This window comes from Nipponia nippon, unplaced genomic scaffold (genome assembly GCF_047370975.1).
Source record: "Nipponia nippon isolate SJK-2023a ecotype South Korea unplaced genomic scaffold, ASM4737097v1 scaffold_6, whole genome shotgun sequence".
NCBI lineage: Eukaryota > Metazoa > Chordata > Aves > Pelecaniformes > Threskiornithidae > Nipponia > Nipponia nippon.
In genome coordinates this window covers 12,344,895-12,365,450 of record NW_028262380.1, presented here as the reverse complement: position 1 = coordinate 12,365,450, position 20,556 = coordinate 12,344,895, and the positions used below count along the sequence as shown (strand labels likewise).

General features: G+C 38.1%; 1 protein-coding gene across 2 annotated transcripts in view; it reads left to right on the top strand.

Moving 5' to 3' along the window:
* SH3TC1 (SH3 domain and tetratricopeptide repeats 1) overlaps positions 1–19,434 on the top strand; it is a 41,140-nt gene extending 21,706 nt beyond the window's left edge. For both annotated transcript variants that reach the window (XM_087736498.1, XM_009471140.2), the window contains exons 7-18: positions 500–677; positions 1,454–1,527; positions 2,394–2,589; positions 3,475–3,602; positions 6,245–6,286; positions 7,839–9,527; positions 10,213–10,393; positions 13,408–13,558; positions 15,671–15,793; positions 16,083–16,233; positions 17,112–17,308; positions 17,535–19,434. In XM_087736498.1, coding sequence (XP_087592624.1) covers positions 500–677; positions 1,454–1,527; positions 2,394–2,589; positions 3,475–3,602; positions 6,245–6,286; positions 7,839–9,527; positions 10,213–10,393; positions 13,408–13,558; positions 15,671–15,793; positions 16,083–16,233; positions 17,112–17,308; positions 17,535–17,765 — 3,341 coding nt within the window. In that variant the 3' untranslated portion in view covers positions 17,766–19,434. The remainder of the gene's footprint in view (positions 1–499; positions 678–1,453; positions 1,528–2,393; positions 2,590–3,474; positions 3,603–6,244; positions 6,287–7,838; positions 9,528–10,212; positions 10,394–13,407; positions 13,559–15,670; positions 15,794–16,082; positions 16,234–17,111; positions 17,309–17,534) is intronic.
* The last annotated feature ends 1,122 nt before the right edge of the window (positions 19,435–20,556 follow it).

The following is a 20,556-nucleotide window of genomic DNA, read 5'->3' as shown; positions in this document are numbered from 1 at the left end:
CACCACTATATCATAGGGAAATTAGAGAAATTCGTGTGCAACTGGTCCATAAATGGATACCAAAAGGATTAGGGAGGGATGTACATTCCAACTTGCTTAATATTATTGCAGATCCTGGAGATGTATGGGAGAAGGATTACAGATACAGATTGTCAGGCTCATGTGCTTCTCCTAAACAGCATCACCTGCTGCCACTGTCAGAGACAGAATGATGGGCTAGATGGATCATGGATTACTGCAATAAGAACATGCAAAATGGTGCAGCAGAAGGTTCTACACTTCATAAAACACCTCAGCTCTGCCTTTTTTTTTTTTTTTACTGAAAGAGAAACTAGGCAGAAAAGCATGAATATCTGACAATCAGGAAGAAAATTCTTGTGAAATCTCAGATTTTCAATCTCTAATTGAATATTACTGGTGCTCTTGAAGCCAGTTTTAATGCTTGTATGACACTAAAACATCACATAAAATGACATCTGCTCCACTGCTTTCTTTTTAGGGGCATTTTTTGTTTTATATCCTGACAATCTGATAAGAAAGATAATGGCTAGAGACAATGAAATAAACACTTATTTTGAGACCGGGGATTTTACTGAAGATGTAGCAGGTGGATCTGTGGATGGTGACATGACCATGCTGCCTAATGCTTCTCCAGAGCCATTGATCCCTTTTCATCAGTAGGTACCTGACTCTAGCTACCTATTTCATATGCATTTATTTCATATGTACACATGTCTGCTTGGACATAGGTGTCTCTAAATCGTAGCTTGTTATGGAACACCCATCTGCCATTAACACTGAGAACAAATGCTTTATTTCCTTCCATACCACACAATTGAAATTAATCCAGATGCCTGCAGAGCAGCATTTAAAGATGCTTTACTATGTTGTGAGTTAGATATTGCTTTTTTTTTTTTTTCCCCCAAGTCTGAAATAAAATCTGTTAATGTTTCTAGAATAACATAAAGTGAGAATTTTCATTTTTCAGGATGCTTGGAAATGTGGATGATACTAGACTAGCAGTGTTTTTACTCAACACTATTGACAAGAGCCATCCACCCCCTTAGTGCAGTTAGTTTCAAGTTCATGTCCAAGCTCATAATTGCTATAAACCCAAAATTACATCAATGGACTCACTTCAGGAATTGCCAGAAAACCATTCATTCTTAGTGCTCTTAGTAGTTAAAAAGCTGGAATTTTTCTGTTGACCTTGGGCAGGGAGAAATAGCATGACTTTCTAAGTTAGGTTTGTTTGACTGAAGTAACGCTTCTTTTACTACTAGTATTACTTAAAACATAGCTCTGTCTGAAGTATATGGACAGTGCTGAAATTGAAAGATAGCTGTGGGAGTAGCGCATCTGTTTTCAAATGGATTTAAAACATCACTGGTATTGTCACAACCTTTAGTGAAGTGTTTTACACACTAACTTCAATTTCTTTTTCTACTTTCAGATGGTTTCTTAAAGGGTATTCTAATCCTATTGATTTTACATACAAACCTGAATCTAAATCCATCAGGAAAGTTGGTAAGAAACTCCATTCAAACATCAGCATTAAAAAAAAAACCCAAACTTATTCGATGCTCTTTGTTAGGACAGACTCTAAAGGGTTCAATAACTTATTTTCCATTGTATTAGGATGGGAAAACAGCTTTCAAAATTACATTGTAGCAAAATTAGTGAGAGCATAAATTCCTGCGTAAGTTGAGTTAAACTCTAAAGGCTTATCTCTCCCCTATTTCCTCTGAATTACTGTATTAAGTAGATGCACAAAGTAATAAAGAGTAATTAAGTTGATGCCTCTGTAGATTTGATGACAAACTTTAAAGTAAGAAAATGCACTAATGTAACTGTTGTGGATCTTTCACATGTGTATTTGTTTATCTAATACTGCCAGAGAAATAAAACTTATACAGATGGTCTGAGGTTAGAGAGTAAGTATGGCTTATTTTCTACTATATGTGTCAGTTTTAATACTGTATTGACTGGTATATAACTGCATGTTTATCCAATAGGGATTTTATTAGTTGGTTCAAATGTTTTTGCTCTGGCCCAAGTTCAGAGCCCTTTATAAGAGGGAAAGTAGGGACTTAAAACATTTCTTTTTGTTGCTTCATAATGGAATTTGGTAGAATTTTGAAAACGTTTTAGATTTTGCTTTCTAATGGCTGGGAAATGAGGCCTTTTTTTGCTGTTATTTACAACTCTAATTGCTCAAACCCAACCGATGAGGCTTGGATGCTTTAAATCTTGCCACATTGGATGTGCAACTTGTGAGTTCCTGGAATGTCTTTTGCTAAATATATTCTTCTGCTGAGTTGCTATTCTATTAAGTGTATTTGTGTTGTTAAATTACTTTATCTGCAAATATTATTTATCTCCTTATTACACAGCAATGGGATCCTGTCTAGCTGTGATGAATTATGAAAGTATTGTGTTGGAAGAGATGAGTTTCCAGGAAGGGGACAAAATTGAGATCCTTGGCTACTTCATTGAATGCATGGAATGGTTTCTTGGAAGACATGTGTTTACTGGCCAAATAGGTTTTGTGAAGACAAGTCATGTTAAACTGGACTTATCTAAAAATAAGTAAGTGATATGTATTTAACTCAAACAAAAAGAGACTTAGTCTCTTAAGCTTTAAAATACTGAATGCTAAACTCAGGTTTGGTGTTTGGTTTTTTTTTTAATGAGAATTGTCATAGTGTGTATCAGTCAAAACAAATGCAAAGAAATTGGAATGTGAAGTCTACTTAAATGTTGGAAAATGTTATCGGCCTGTACCCAAGTTACTTACTGGGAAAAGGGGTTGCTGTAGTTGGTATACCTGGTTCAGTCTGTGTTCTTTGGATCACAAGATCCAAGAAGTTTTACTATTGCAGAAGACTCCATTTTTACTCGTCTTTCAAGATCTATGTTAAAGTGTCCAAGTTCTGTTTTTGCTAGTACCCTCAATTACAGGCCTTAACTTGTTTCAAATGTGGCTCCTCTTAAAAGTAATTGCTCATAATGCAGAAAGAAACCTGTAAAAAGTGTGCATTTCAGCATGCATTGGCACCATGTAAATAGGCTTCTCCTATTAATATGTCTGGATTGGTTGCATGCTGAAAAAGAGTTCTTAAATGTTGTTTGCAGGTCCATTTGATGTGTAACTTTAAGCTTATATTAGAAAACCTATACCATAATGTCCTTAAAGATTTGTGCTTTTAATAAATTGTCGCTCTTATAAAATGCTATACCATGACACAGATAGACATAAAACTTACTCTGATATGGCAGAAACTGTTAGCTGCAATCATAGATACTATCACTTTGTATGTTTATAAATGATTGATACTAATTTTGAACACAACAGGACCTATAATGTAAAGATTGTATTAGTTTCTCTAACAAGCTCCAATTTGACTGATGCAGTGAGCTTCTCGAGCCAAATCTGCTTTCAGACACCTTCAAAGCTGCTCCTTTCTTTGTTAGACCACAAGACCTGGATTTTCTTGAAGCAGAAGAGCTATCTTTTTTTTCAAAAGAAAAAAATGTGGAAGAAGTGATACATTTGTTGAAACAAACCTCCATCACAGATGTTTGCTCTGTGTATCGAATAGGTAAGTATGATTTTTACTCCTTTTTACTATACAAGATACATGTGCTGTTCCTATATCCCTGTTACAACTGATTTTTTTTTTCTATTTCAATGAGATTCCAGCCTTTACACCTACTTTGAAATATCTTAGTATTCAGTTTCGTCATAGATAGGCATGTAAAAATCCTTTATATCATCTTTGCTACTTTCCTGCTGATGCAAGACTTCTCCCAGCAGAGCATTTACAAATCTTTTGTCCTTTTTTGAGTGAATTAAACAGCAGGGTTTGAAAAACTCTGTTATTGAGCTGAACAGATCTTCAAGCTTTCAAATGTCTGAGTGCTGCTTTATAAAGGCAGTATGTTCACCCAAATACTGCTGGCTTTTCATTCATCTTGGGAAAGGTGGCATAATAATTATTGACAGCTAATGCAAACATACACCTCTTCGTGCTTGATTTAACTTTCAAAGGTATAGAAAAATAGCAAAATGTACTCATACAAAGAAAAAAAATATACTTTTAGCTACAGCATCTCTGATACAGCTATTATTCCTGTAAGTGCTCATGCTTTACACAAACTAATTGGAATATTTGGGGTTTCACCTTTACAGACTTAGTGTAAGGTACAGTAATATAATTGTCTTGTTGAATTGAGCAGGAGCAGCAATTTCTTATCCCGCCACAGGCTGTTCTGTGGCAATACGTATGCTTGTCAAATATCTAACAAAGTTTTATCTCCATTAGTGGCATCCTAAGAGACAGGCCCGTAGGCTCCAATTGGAAAGGAGCCGGTGTGTAGGTTTGACTCGGGTGCATTGGTCTAATTCTGTAAATCAGTGTGTGTGTGAACAATAACTAAGGTATGTCACACCTGAGTTGCAAAATGTAACTCATGTCAATGTGCAAAATGACTCTACATCTCGCCTTCCTCGCTCAAATTAAAAGCCTGGGAATGAAAACTCAGACCTCTGTTAGTTACTAAAATAATCTCATGGGCTTAATGCACATACTGATATTTTTGCCTGTTATATATTTTTCACCACATCTCATCTCCTCTGTAATCTTTATAAGTGCCAACTTCTTTTCACATCTTCCTAGCTAATAGTACCATCTTTACCACTTTTTTCTCTTAAACTACACAATTGATCAACACGACTTACCCACAGCTGGCGTTTTCAGTGTTCGCTTGATGTTTTGTTGTGTGATCTGAGTAAATGGGGTTTTGATTCCTTCCATCTACATCAATCTAATAAGTATTTACTTATGAGCACTCCCCCAATTAGATATTTAGAACATTAAGTTACGGCTATTGTAAACATCTGTGGCATCTGTCCACCAAAGTCAGGAAAGTATGTAAAGAAAGAAGATCCAAAAGTAAACAGTCAATGAGAGGTCATTCTTAAAGGCTAGTAAAATAGCTTTCCATCAGCTTAAATAGACCTAGTTCTGTGAGCCTCTGCTTTTAGATATATCCTTCATGCACTCAGTACCACTTATATTGCATCTAGTGCATGAAAGACACTGAATATAATCCTGAAATGCAGCATGACAACTGAAATATCTTGAGAAATATTTTCTACACAAAACAGTAATCCTTAAATGTTCTACAGATGTGCTATGTTAAACATTTAAAACTAGATGTATAGTAGTAACGTCTACAGAATTTAAAGATATGCCATTTAAAAGAGAAGATAGATACAGGGATTTTTCATCTGCATGCTGTTGGAACGGCCACAGAAGTCTGACACTCTTATCTACACAAACTACCCTAAACGGAGTACCCCTGGAGTACTGTGTTCAACTCTGGGGCCCCCAACATAAGAACATGGACCTGGTGGAGCGAGTCCAGAGGAGGGCCATGAAGATGATCAGGAGGCTGGAGCACCTCTCCTATGAGGACAGGCTGAGAGAGTTGGGGTTGTTTAGCCTGGAGAAGAGAAGGCTTCAGGAAGACCTTACAGCAGCCTGCCAGTACTTAAAGGGAGCCTACAGGAAAGATGGGGAGGGACTCCTGCTCAGGGAGTGTAGTGACAGAACGAGGGGTAACAGTTTTAAATTGAAAGAGGGAACACTTAGATTAGATGTTAAGAAGAAATTCTTTACTGTGGGGGTGGTGAGGCACTGGCACAGCTTGCCCAGAGAAGTTGTGGATGCCCCATCCCCGGAAGTGTTCAAGGCCAGGTTGGATGGGGCTTTGAGCAACGTGGTCTAGTGGAGGGTGTCCCTGGCCATGGCAGGGGGTTGGAACCAGATGATCTTTAAGGTCCCTTCCAACCCAAACCATTCTATGAAATAATTATTTCCCCCGGAGTGATGCTAAAACTTATTTCAGTAATATTAAGGGCTTTTTGCTACCTCATTTTAGGGGTGGGTTGGCTTTAATTCTAACTGCAATATGCAGATGTCTCTCCACCTTACTGAGAAGTGGTAGGTGCATGATAACCATGTAGAAAGCAGTTAATTGTATCAGCAGGAGGGTAAGTCCCTAGTATCTATTAGCTTTGGGTCAGACTTACAAATTTCTTCCCTTCTAAATTTCCAGGACACATCCAGTTCTTCTGACATAAAGAACTGTGAACTAAAAAATAGCCTTATTTTAGCATATTTAAAACTGAAAAAGAACTAAGATACCGTAACTAAATGACTTTTTTTCTTTCTTACAGACCAATTAGAAGAACCAGAATTTCAGAAAGCTCGTGAATGTGGTAATACTTCATATGCATAAAACTTTTACATAAAATTAATGCGAATTCTGATATTTTTGGTATCTTTGCCAGCTTTTTCCCTTTCTAATGTTCACATTCGAACTTTCTTCTCTCATTGTGTGCTTTCCTAGGTTTTGCTGTAAGACACTGTGGGTTTTCGTTGATATCAGATGCCTTTCTTGGACCTTGCTATCCAATTGCAAGCTGTATGACTTTACTGCTGTGACACACACGTGTGCCACCCCCTGACTCCCTCATGTTGTTTAACAGGGCAAAATACTGTTGGTGGGGCACCTGGCAAGTGCTGACTTTGAATTCCAGCAGATTTTCTGTCTGCTAGAAAAATTCATCCCATAATTATATTTCCCAAAGGAGATATTTTGATGAGAATGCAGAATTATTCCCTTTGGCATTTAGTTGCTAAGCTGTCACTATCATTACTCGTATTGTACTACATTTTTCTAAATACCAGTTTTTATATTTATAATTCTGCTGAACAGTTTCAGAAATGAGATTCTAAGGAAACTGAGCTCTAAATCTGCAACTTCAATAAGCTCCTGTTGATATGCAGCTGTAAGCTTTACACTGACTATGACTGCAAACTAAATCCCTAGTCCCTGCCCTATTACCTTGGCTGGATAACAGTGAGAGGACTAAGGAAATGATGGCATGTCTGACTTTTTTTTATATTTGTAAGGTACTCAACAATGTCAGTACTAAGAGAATTTAGAATGACCACATCGATCACCACAAACTTGGTAATTTTGAGAAAGCTAATCTGTGCCAGCAGAGAATCAGGGTTGGTATTTGATTGAAAGAAGAAATATTATTACACGTTACACAGGTATGGTGGGCTACACAGAGGTAATGTGGACAGGAGAACAGGACCTTTGCAGGCACTCTCACAGCACCCACGTAGACTTCAACAGCTCAAATAGCTCAGTCTTGCTCACCCCCTGCCGGCTAACCAGCCTTAGCTGTCTCTCAAGACATTGGCATACCCTTACTCAACTCGCATGTTCAAATTCACAGTTCCCTTAGACCTTAAGTCCATCCAGTATCCATGCCCTGACCTCGGGACCTTTGTCCAGCCTCCAGTTCAGACCTTGGGTCTTCCAATTCATTGTAATTCATTGGCAGATCTCTCTTGCTTATATACACACAGAAAGAACAGAGAATATGTACTCAGAATATACTTTTTGAGTATAGTCAGACACAAACCAATTTGAATTAATGTTGGACTTCAGTTGGATTAGTGTTGGATCAGGCACAGGGCCTGGCTAGGCAAGCATACTGATCAGCAACCTGCTTACATGTGGCAAGTCCCGTTTATCCCCACTCCTCCAGTCTCCCACACTTGTTCCTCCCTGATCCTTCTTGATCTCTCTCTTTTCCCCACCTTTGGCTTGTCTCCTAGACATACTGTTAAGAAAGTGCAGTATGTTTACATAATGTCTTCCTAACAGCATCCTCTACTGATAAGTGTTTTTGTGGGATCTTTGTGTGCATGCACACATGAAGTTGTGACCTGTAATTTATTTTTGAATTTCAGAAATTCCATGTTCACATTCTAGCACAGGATCCACTACCAAGAATGGCAAGATAGAAGAATTCCTGAAGAACTTGAAGAATTCGGAGGCTACTCAGGCAGAAGAGCCAACTACTGAAGAAGAGCATTCTGTTAGCTCTCAAAATACAGAAATCTTTCCTCCACCTGAAGGACCTCGCTTCCACATATGTCAAGATGATGTTCAAGCATCTGACATCTTTGAGTCATTGTTACTTTTCTTAAATAGGAAAGAGTATGAGAGAAACTTCAAAAACTTGTATGATTTCTCTTATCCATTTATCACTAGCATGTTTTATGGGTTTTCAGAAGAAGAAGAACTGGTTAGCTTTTTTAGATTAGCAAGGGAAGCAGCAAAGAAAGCAGGTATGTCCTGGGCACTGGCAAGGCTATGCTTTCTGTTAGGCAGGCTCAGTGTTAAAAAGCTGAAGTTTTCTCAAGCTCGGGTGTATTTTGAGGAGGCGTTGGGAGCAGTAGCTGGAGGGTTTAGTGATTTGTACTTTGTAATTGCTCTGTATACAAATCTAACAGTCATCTACTTGACACAGAAGAACAAAGAAAAATGTGCTCATGTTTTTGACAAGGCTACATCTCTTCTCATGGGAATTCCCAACTACATTTGCAGTGCTGACCTGGAGTCAGATATTCTAAAGTATGCTCTGAAGAGGACAGTTTTGAGCCAGAACAAACACGCAGAGGCAAGGGCATGCTTTCTACTGGCAAAACACTACAGTGCACGCAAACAGCATGAAGAGGCACTACCATTCTTGGAAAGGTTTCAACTGTTGCTTAATGACTTGGGTTTACAAAACAACTTATCAAACAGCTGTTATTTCAAACTAGCGGAGTCCTACAATGAAAAGTGTTTGCCGCACATTGTATTAAGTTGCATAAAGGTCGCCTCTTCCCAGAGCTCCAGTGCTCTAATGGATTCCTTGAAAAGGATTGATTTAGTCATCAAAAATGCTCCCAAGCTCTATGGCCTGAGAAAACTCAGACAAATACTCCCATCCCAAATTGCGCCTTACCTCATACAAGCACTTTCCTCTGTGTTTACTAAGGAGCAGCAAGGACTGTGCAGCACTATCTATCTTAGTTTAGCAAAACTGTACAGCCACCACAAATGGTATGGAAAAGCCATTGTTTACATGATGAAAGCACTGGACTCTGATGTTTCTGCTAAGCCAGAGGAAACTATTAACTATTTGGTTTTACTTGCTTGGTTATATATTCTTTACAGGCAATATGATGTGGCTTTAGCCATTTTAAATGCTGTCGTAGACTCTTCGTGGAGCAATCCTCAACAGCTAGGCATCGCTTATAATATGCTTGCTATTGCTTTGAAAAGAACAAACAATACAAAAGAAGCTGCTGAGAGCTACTACAAAGCACTGCATCTTTCAGAAGAGACCAATATGACCCATAACCAAGCTATAGCCCTGGCTAATTTTGGGGCACTCTGCCTGCATGCAGCAGCCAGCAAGCTGGCAGAACGTTATTATATCAGGGCAGTGAAGCTATTCTCCAAACTTCCAAGTATGGACTGTGGCCAAGACTTTATCCAAGTCCTCCTTCAGTTGGGATGTTACTATGTTGGTGGAACTCAAAGAGAAAAAGGAAGGTTTTATTATGAATGGGCTTTTTTAGTTGCAATGGAGACAAGTCATCTGGAAAGTAAGTACGTTTTTTTTCTCTCAAAGTTACACAATGTACCATTAGGTTATGTTTGTTATATAGGTATGTTATAGTTGTTCCTTAAATAACATTTTATGTCCAGTTATGTGATAGCTATCAAAGTGGTTGAAATCTTTGGTCTGTCCCATAATGGTGAAGAAACAAATACATGTTGGCTTGCTCTTCTGGTGGTACTTAGGTTTGTCAGACATTATAGAGAAAATGAAATATTAAGAAAAAAAAACCTAAGTAACTTAATTAGTAAAAAGTCTAGAGATTTCTATGTTCAATAATATTTACAATAGTTCTGATATCATTGGCAGTACAAACAGCACCACACTCAAGTTTAAAGGTATGAAAACAATTGGTGATCTGGATTACTTTTGCATAAAATAGTTGTATTTTGAAGACCCATGCTTTATTTATTCTTGCTATGATTAAGGCAGCTTATACAGGTAAGGTGACTGTTTTATTATTTTATTTTAGAGACCAAGTTTGAAGTAACCTCTTTGTTAAATTTGGGGGTGAAGAAACTGGCAGTGGAATCTTCTTGTTATGACTTTTATATTGTTATTCATTGACTGTGCTGTATTTGTGAAACAGTAAGAATGAATTATTTTAAAATTAATTTAACATTCATTTTAAAATAGAGATTCATGTTAGTATTTCCAATCTATTCTCCTAGGTCAACTACAAGTAATTAAAATGCTGTGTCAGTTCTACAGTACAGTTGTTCCCAATGAGGCTCAGTGTGTCATCTACAATGAATATCAACTATCTTTAGCTAGAAAGATGTCCAACAAAGTTCTGGAGGGGCAAATTTTGGAAACCATTAGTCAGCTCTATTTGTCTTTAGGAACAGAAAGGTAAGACATGCTGAATGACTTTGCTTTTATCCTGATTGTAACTTTTCTGTCATGCTAAAGGATCTCAATTTTCATGACAGCTGAATCGTAGAATAGTTTGGGTTGGAAGGGACCTTTAAAGGCCATCTAGTCCAACCCCCCTGCAATGGGCAGGGACATCTAAAACTACATCAGCTTGCTCAGAGCCCTATCCAGTCTGACCTTGAATGTTTCCAGGGATGGGGCATCTACCACCTCTCTGGGCAACCTGTTCCATTGTTTCACCATCCTCATTGTAAAAAAACTTCTTCCTTATATCCAGTCTGAACCTACCCTCTTTTAGTTTAAAACCATTACCCCTTGTCCTGTCACAGCAGGCCTTGCTAAAAAGACTTCCCCATCCTTCTTGTAGGCCCCCTTTAAGCATTGAAAGGCCACAATAAGGTCTCCCCGCAGCCTTCTCTTCTCCAGGCTGAACAACCCCAGCTCCCTCAGCCTTTCCTCATAGCAGAGGTGTTCCATCCCTCTGATCATTTTTGTGGTGTCCTCTGGACCCGCTCCAACAGGGCCATGTCTTTCCTGTGCTGGGGGCTCTAGAGCTGGGTATGAGCTGAATATGACTGATTTTTTTTTTCTCTGCTTTATCTATATGCTTTATTAGAATTGAAGGGTCCAGTGCTAGTGGATACTTCTCTTGTGGTTTTTTTTTTTAAGTAACTATCATCTCTCAAGGGAGACAATGTTCAGCAGGATTAACAGCACTTCAAGAGCCAAATTATTTTAAAAATCTATGTAAATAAATTTAAAAAGTATTATATGTTATGCAACTCTTTGACTGCTGTAGCTCTAGGATTATTGCTGGCAGGTGACTTGTTTGTGATGATAAATTTTTTACAAGACAATTTTTCCATTAGAAACCAAATAACATATTCCAAACAGGTCAGATGTCAAAATGTCTCTATGTAAGTGTTTCTCTTTGAGGAAATGCTTTTTTCAGAACTTGTATAAGCACATATCCTATGTACAAAACTGCATAGTGTCAGTCTCCAGCCATTTCTATACTGCTCTTATGTTCAGAATACCATTTTTTTGCTTTGCTTTGTTGAAAAGACAGACTGCACAAGTCAATTTATAGTAGCTAACAGGTGCTGGGGAAACCTACAGGTTTCTCTAGACAATCTTTCAAGTGTTTTTTAAGGCAGCTTTGATTTTTTTTTTTTCTTACTGTATCTTACTTCAGGGAGTCACTTTAGATTCAGGTATTTTCAAGCATGCCTCAGTAAGGAGGGAAAAAATATCCTCAGTAGTGGAAAGAGAGTAGATGCTTATTTTAGTTTTGTGGCTGCTGTCCAAGCATCTAACTTTCCTAATATATGACCTAATTTATTTTGCTTTGTTCACTGCTGTTTAATGAGATAGTTGGTGAAAATCCTTTGGAGAGGCTGAAGAAAAGGATTCGGTTAAGATTTCAAACTACCTGGAATTTGCAGAAGGATTTCACTAGCTGGAGAAAGTGCTCTTTGTGTGCATGTAGCGCGTGGAATTTATCACAGAATCATAGAAAATCTCAGGTTGGAAGGGACTTATAACGATTATTGAGTTCAACTCCCTGCTCCTCACCTAGAAGCCTGGCTCCCAAATAATGTTGGCTGTGTAACCTTAGCACGCTACCGGATAAAAGCACGTACTCAATAACGATATTAGACCATAGTATCACAACGTTCAGTCCCAAGTAAAAAGGCTATGTGTCTATGATGAAGTAACAAAAACAGTGATGTCCTTGGTGTCACCACCTCCATTGTAAATTACTGTGGCCATGCCAGAGGACACAGCCTGACCTGTTCCAGCTGCCGTGCTGGGTTATGGATTGGTATATGCTTCTGTCTGCTGTAAAAGCAAAAATTCTGAAGGAGGGATGGAAGTGGCATTCAGTAATTGGGCTGAGTTGGACTACTTTAACTACCTTGCCTTTCCTCGTATTAGCAGCTTGTTAGCAAAGAAGAGAAGACTGAAATGTCAGGCTTGTTCAGTGGCTCCTTACTTCCTCTTGTGAGTATAAAAGGAGTGACAGGTCTCTTCAATCTCTGTAAGAATCGGGAACTGGTAAAAACATTTTTTTTTTTTTTTTCCCCTCAGATGAGCTAGCTTGTTGAGACAGAACTGAAGTCTTGATAGTGTGAAATACTAGGGAATGTATTACTTTTAGATTTGTTGTGGATCTTTTTGGAGGTCTAAGTAGGCTGTTCTAAAGATGCACTGGGTAAAGATTCACTGTAACTGCACAGTTCATGGTATTTCATATGTTTGTATTGTGCTTGGAGGAAAATGCACCAGAGCAAGGTGATGGGAGTCTATCACAAGACAGCTAGAGAAGGATTTAATAAGAAAGGCTGAGGCTTCTGTGTCTGGTATAAAGCACAAGCTCAATCAATCTGACAGGCCTTTCCAATGAAAAGTATGACCACTTTTCTGAAAGCACAGTGCCCTTACACTTAAAGAAAATTGCACTGCCCAGTGGTCTAATAATTTAGGTGCTTCTAGAACTGATCATGTCTTGTCCATCCCCCTCCAAGATTTTCTGTGAATGCTGATTAGTTTGAATTCTGCTTATGTCTGAGGCCTAGGTGATATTTACAAAAAAAATTTACAGACACAATTTCTGAGGTTTGTAGGAAAAAGCCATAAATGATAATTATTAAAGATGATAATAAATGATAAAGAGCTAAAGATGAGGAAAGATTTTTTTCCACCTGTCACTAGCCTGAGGTGTAGGGGAAGGACACATCTAAAATAAACTATCCTGAAATAATATAATGTGATAACAATGTAATAGGAAACATAGATTGAACAAAAAAAGGAAAAGGAAGAAGACCAAATCTGATAATTACTAATGGAATATAGCTGAGATTATAATTGTGCATTGAATAGAGGAAACATTGTTTTTTACATTAACATAAAGGTTTTTTTATTATGAAGAAAAAACATTCCCAATTCTGAAGAACCCCTCAGTGATTAGCAGTTTTCCCCTGTTTCAGGGCTTACAGGTCAGCTCTGGAATATACAAAAAGAAGCCTTGGAATATTTATAGATCTCCAGAAAAAAGAGAAAGAGGCATATGCTTGGCTACGGGCAGGAAAGATCTACTACATTCTGAGGCAGAATGAGCTTGTGGATCTTTATATTCAGGTATGTTGTCAACACTTACAGGCATGCACATGTTGTCAACATGATGGAGGTGGCATGGTAAGAGAGTAAGTAATTCAATTCAACACCAGAGATTTTGCTAACTGATGTTCTGAACATATAGTAACACCATTTATGTAATACTTAACAGCTGAAAGTCTCAGCATTTTCCAGTGGTGCTCCATTTTAATCTGTTGACTCCATAAAGATTTTAGGCAGTGACCTTTCTTAGTGCCTGCTCTGTTGTAAACTCTGTATTTCTTCATCATCTGCCAGCTCTACAGCACCACAGCAATCAAACTGTGTATGCATGCTACATGCTGGTGGATAACATAATCATCTTAGCATGCTGGCTTGTGGGCCAGATCCACAGGAAGAGAGAGTAGCTTTTTCAGGAAGCGTTTCCAAAGCATCTAAAGCTTTCCTTCTGTGGCCGTGCATAGCATGGCACGGAGCCAGCTGGAGCTGCCGCTGCCTTTGCAACAGTGAGGCTGGAGGCAGGTGGCTCGCACACCTCGGACCCCCTGCGACCAACTGGGACCTGCTGCTACTTCTCCTCCTGTGCTAACACAGACTGAAAGGTGACCTGAAACAGGGATGTAACCCTTGTGGCTGCTGAAAGTGGATGATCTGGAGTCTTTCTCTGAGCTGCGCTGCAGCCCAGATCTGACTCTGTCTATATGGCTTCTAGCCATTCACTGAAGTATTTGGGGAATTAGTTTCTTGCTTTTGTAAAGGAGTTAAAAATACTTCTGTTATAAGGGATAGTGCTGCCTTGTAGTGCAGGATGTATACAGAACCTGATATAGTAAGATCTGAGTCTTGGCTGGTGTGTGAGTGGTACCAAAACATGATCTCTAAATAAAATAATCACACATCTGTTGTTAAGATGTTTTGAAAAAATTTTACAAAGCATCAGGAAAACATAGGAAATGCTTTCATGTTTAAAATGTCCTCAGACAAAACAGGTGAGGCTACTTTAATGACTTTTTTTTCTCTCAATTAAGTTAGATTTTTGAATACTTACCAACTGAATAAATGTGCTTACAGGAAGGGACTGTGTTATAGGCCTGTTATTTCTTTTTTCTTTTACTAAATGATTTTAGCTGATAGCCCCCTAGTCAGTCACCTGGTAGTACAAAAGCAAAATCAGCATGTGGGATGATTTTCTCCATCTGCTTTATTTCCCGCAAGAGGAGGAGCAGGCCAGGGACAAGCATGTGTATTTTACACTGTGCATGTATGGAACCTGGTCTTTAGAGCAGAGTCAGTGTCTCTCCATGAGAAAAGCCTCAAAGCAGGAATCTGCCCACTAAAAGGTTGACCGCTGTGCCAGTAATTTGTGCAAATCATCACATTTTTATCTTGCATGTAAAACAACTTCCAAAAATGTGATGCAATAGAGTCCTTAGGCGCCTGAGGCCAAAATAAGCAGGAAGACAGCACTCCTTTTCAGCCTAAGTAGTGAGCTGGACTTGTATTAATTGAATGCAACTTGAAAACTAAAGATCCCAAAACTAAAGCAAGATTCTTCAACTTGCTTCATGTGCAAGTCCCCTTTCTCATTACTGCCTATCCTATCAGCAACTGAGTGTCCTGGTATCCTTGCTTTGGGGAGGACCCATGCTACCTTTCAGGGAGTCCTTTTGGCTAACATGGCATATATTTATTTCAGAATAACAAGAGTGGACCTGTGTTTATTTACAGAATTCACTTCACAGGCTTTTAAATCTGCACTGTTAGCAGTACCTAACTTGCAATTAGAATTTATAAGTGCAATTTAATTCAAATTTAATGTTGCAGCTATCAAATGCACTATTGGTTTTTAGAGTGCCATGTGCTGACAAAGGTAGCAGGGTACTATTGCCAGAAAAAGGGAGAGCATAACACTATGTACCCAGGTCTTTATGTTCCTTCTTCAGCATCTGCCACCGGCCGGCTCAAAACCAGGGTAGCAAAAAGACAGAGCATGGTCTCACAAAATATAGCCTTTCCTATCTTATGACAGGCCTTAACAATATCTTTTTTCAGTTGCTAATATTTATGATTTTTTTTTTTCTTACCAAGAAGTAACCAAGATTTTCTCTCTTTCCCCATTTTTTGTTTTCTTTTCAGGTTGCTCAGAATGCTGCTCTTTACACAGGAGATCCAAACTTAGGAATGGAATTGTTTGAAGCTGCTGGAGACATATTTTTCAATGGTACTTGGGAAAAGGAGAAAGCAGTGACTTTCTACAGGGTTTGTGTGTTTTTTCTACTGCATTGATAGTTACATACCCTCCCATCCCAGCAGGTGTTCGACAAATGCCGAACCAAAAGCTGATCCTCTCAGCAGTTTGTAACTTATTGCAGCTGAGTACTTTGTCATGGTGTTAATAGATTTCACCTGTTGCAACTCCTGTGTGTAAGATATGGCTTATGCAAAGAGCAAAATAAAACCAGGAATTGCTTGACATGACATAAACAGAAGCCTGTCAGTGCTCATCTTGGGGGTTCAGCAGCACCTAAGCTGGTTTTATGCATTTCAGGACAGGGCTCTTCCACTTGCTGTTAAGACTGGCAACAAAACCACTGAACTCAGATTGTGCAATAAACTGGTAGAATTGCTGGTGAATCTGAAGGCTTATGAGGAAAGTCTGGAATATGCAAGAGCATCTCTTACACTCAGTGTAAGTTTAGGTAAGACCCATTTCAATTACAGCTGAATGTTACTGCTATCTCCAAAATAAGGCAGAATTCTAAAAAGCTTTCTTCATTTCAATTCAGTTAGATTTCTTGCCAGGATTTCGTAATGATGCTATAATTGCTATTTTTGCTTCCATTCAAGAATGAACAACTTCATTGCTGTCTCTTCTAACTCCAAGCTCATATGGAAAACCTTTGCTAAAGCACAGAATTAAACCTGGGATTCCAAGTCCGAATTGAGTGTTCTCACAGCTAAGCTGTAATACTAATGAATAGTATTGTACCAAGAGGCTTTGGAGTGTCATATATTTCTTAGATTTGCTCATAGCCTTACTGGTGAACTGACCTAGGAAAAAGTAGTCAAAAACAATAGGGCAGTTTCCAAAATGACTGTTCTTAAAATTTGAGAGCTGTTCAACTGATTAAGAACCCTCTCACCCCTCCACACGCGCACAGACAGGTCACTCTGATCAGTCTGAAAATCATCTTTTTGTCATAACTTTTGCTGTAAAGTATGTACTGGGAGGGGCAAGGGAGTCTTTAATCCTTTTAACTACTATACTTTCAAAATAATCTATTTCTGTTCTGTGTCAGTATACGCAGGGTGTATACATCTATACATGAGAGATATGAATGTAATTATTTCTAAGAAAATCCAAGACACTGTCAAATCCTACACTGGGAAATTCGGGAATTCTGTGGGACTTTTCTTAAAGGGCAGGTTTTGGCCATGCATTTCTTCAGCAAAATAAGTTTTATTCAATAAAAGATCAGCAAATACCAAACAAAAAATAGCATAGATGTATTCTGGTTTGAGAAAATTTGACTACTTTCTCTTTGATTTTATCCTGACTTATACATTATCTCATTAGGAAATCAGCTAAATGAACGAATAGCTTACCATCGGCTGGCTGCCATCCATCATCATTTGGGTCACTGTGAACTAGCTGAACACTTTTATTTAAAGGCCTTGTCCCTCTGTTCCTCTCCTCTGGAGTTTGAGGAGGAAACACTGTATTACGTCAAGGTGTACTTGATCTTAGGAGACATTATATTCTATGACCTTAAGGTAAGAAATACAAAAAACCGCTGCAGAAAATTGTTACAGTGAGCAATGTTTCATATCATCAGGTTTTACCACATTCTGTTTTTATGCATTTAGAATGTAAATAATAAAGTGGGAAAACCTACCAGAATCTATATTATTCTCATTTGATACCTAATAAACTGAGCTTGGATGTCCTCTTACACCGGTTGTACTATAGGGGGTACTATCTTTGTGTCTCTTATTTCAGGATCCCTTTGATGCAGCAGGCTATTATCATTTGGCACTTGCTGCTGCCATGGACCTGGGCAATAAAAAAGCTCAACTGAAGATTTACACAAGACTTGCAATCATCTACCATAATTTCCTTGTGGATCGGGAAATGTCTCTCTTCTTCTATCAAAAGGCAAGAACCTTTGCAACAGAGCTGAACGTTAGGAGAATAAATCTAGCTCCTGATCAGTGTTACAAGAGTTCATAAGCATCTTTGGAAAATGTAGTTGAACAACTTCAGAAGTACCTAGAGAATATTGCACTGGCTTTGCAGGAGGATGAAGAATGCATTCAGTGTCTCATTATGCATATGCTGTAAGCCGGAGCTCAGCATCCCAGACTAAATTACCAGTTTATATAACAGTGAACTACATTTCATTCTCTTCAAGATATACAGTCTTGTACTTGTTGTTTAAGGATCAGCCTGTGAACTAAAACCAAAACCCAACAGTCTTTTTTAACTAAATTTTTCTTTGCTATCTGTTTTCGCCTAGCTGGATACTGGAAAATGATCAATGCATAGATGCAATGAAAAATATTTAATAAAGTGTTACAGAGAAAAAATACTCCATAAAAATTGTGGCTTTCTTTGCATGACCTAGTTCTTGTATGACCTAGCTCTATTGTATTTACTTGATGTCATAAAAATATGCACAAAAGCATGTTAGGTGGGGTATTTGAGAATTGGTTTGATCCAGTTCCCCAGACATCACCCCTCATTTCCTATCAAATTCATCTACTGCAGTACTTACAGGCACTAGTTAAGATTTATCTTCTAATTCCTGAGAACACTTATGTACATGTTGTAATAACTAACTGGTTGGTTAGTGTAACTGAATTCTCTAGTAATATGTAAGTTGTAGATTTGTGGATTTCAGTGGTCATGTGAAGGCCCTCTTTTCAAAGACAAATTATCTGGTTTTTCTTAACTGACACTTTTCAGAACTGTCAGTATTGTCTGCAATGACTTATTACAGCATTTCCTACCATCTTACATATGACTACATTATGTTCAGAAAAATATACTACTTCACTTTAGTTGTAAAAATTCTGGATCGTTAATTTTGAGAGTTCTAAATCTTTGCCTCAAAACACTTTCATACTAGAGCTATAATAGAAATGACAGATCAGGCTGTATATTTTGAGAAGGAATGTCAATGTCTTAAAGTCTGATAATCTTGCAATTAAATCTTCAGATACACTTTGAAATGATGCCTTTTCATTCTCTGTAACAACGTCATACAGAAACTGCTAGTTTATTTTTTTAAGAGATTGCAAAGAATGGATGTATGGAAGTGTTTTTGGAAGCTGCACAGAGTCTCAGAAACAGCTAGGGGTTGCTGGCTACATCTGTTTTATTTGCTTATACTGTCAAACCCGAGGAAAGGTGCAAAAGAACAACTTTTTTTTTTCTGGTCTGTATAACTATGTACTCTCATTGCTTTGGTTCTTTGCCTAAGAATCTTATTTTTCCTAAAATCTGTCATTCACAGCGCACTCTGAACGCTTTCCATGTACGCATTCTGGTATCTGACTTTTGTCATCTTTTTGACCTTGTGAATTCTTCATTAGTTTTTCTTACTCTCTCCTATAGGGAGAGAGGATACTTATATATACTCTAGATAGACTGACACTTAGGATACTCTCCAGGGAAGTAGGAAGTGCATCTTCTTCCTGGGTGAGTGCTGTAAGCACTAGTTTATGTAACAGATAGTTGCTACTATCATAATTGTGACCTGTCGATTACCTTGAAGAGAAGATTTGACTTCTTAGGTAGAAAAGGTAACTCTCTGCCACGCTGTACTTGGCTCAAATGTCCAGAAAGTGAAGTGGGGTTTCAGTGCTTTACTTTTGAGCTTAAACACTTTGTATTTGCTATTGCTAGAAGGCTCCTTGCACATAAGCATTTTTTTTTGTTTTCTCTTTTGACGCTGTAAAGAGAACTTAAGTGCTCCTGTGTGTTCAGTTTCATGCTGAGGATTAGATGGCTAAAAATAATTAACGTGATAATGCCTTGCCTGTAAATATGCAGCAACATTAAATATATCTCAGCACTTTGCTTTTAAAAAATAAAAAAGCTTTATGTTGGGTAGTGAATCAGACCTCTAATGTCTTGATTGTAGAAATGTGTGTACTGCTCAAAGCAATTCTGCACATGATTTTTTTTTTTTTTTTTGGACACTCACCATCAGACTTTAACTAAGCATTAAAGTTGGAAGTTTTACTGTTTGGGTGTCTGAAGAACTTACCCTGAGGACTCAGATGCAGACTGGTGTCATACTGTCCCACTAAGCATGGGTAATTATCCCATGTTCTCTTCCTTGTCTTAACCTGAAAGCTCAACAGAAGTCCTGTATGATCCCTGCAGAGCTGGGACAATTGTGGATGTTGCTCTCCATTTATTAACTTTTCAGTGCTTGGCAGTCTATTTTCCATTTAATTTGGCTTTCAGACTAGATAAATTTATAACCTTTCTCTGGTTCCGATTGCTGTAATCACAGGCAGTCTCTGTGTTCTGGGAAGGGAAGCTGCACTTCCTAATCTAGAATTCAATTCTGCTGATAAGACCTATTTCTTTCTTGCATTCCTACTTCATTTTGTTGCCCTGATTCCACAGAATTTTTGCTTTCATAGCACTCCAATCCTTTATTATTAATTCACCCTTTAATGTTAAATTGTGCGTGGGCAGTGTATAGCACGCAATTTCTTGGGCTTTCCCTTCAAGCCAGCTGAAAACCATATAAAAAAGTATCCAGCTTTTGAAAAGGCAGTACCTGAATTCTCTCCTTGCTCTGATGACACAGGAATTCTGTGTTTTCCTACTCAGTGTGGTTAAAGTGAGTCATAGGCATAGTATTTCAAAGAACTGCGTTCCTATTAGATACATAAATGGCATTTTAGTTTTTTAAAAAATGGTTCGAAACCTATTAGACCTTTAAATATATCTTTTTCTCCAGGAAGCACAACATCATTTTATGATTCTGTGATAACAAATGCAA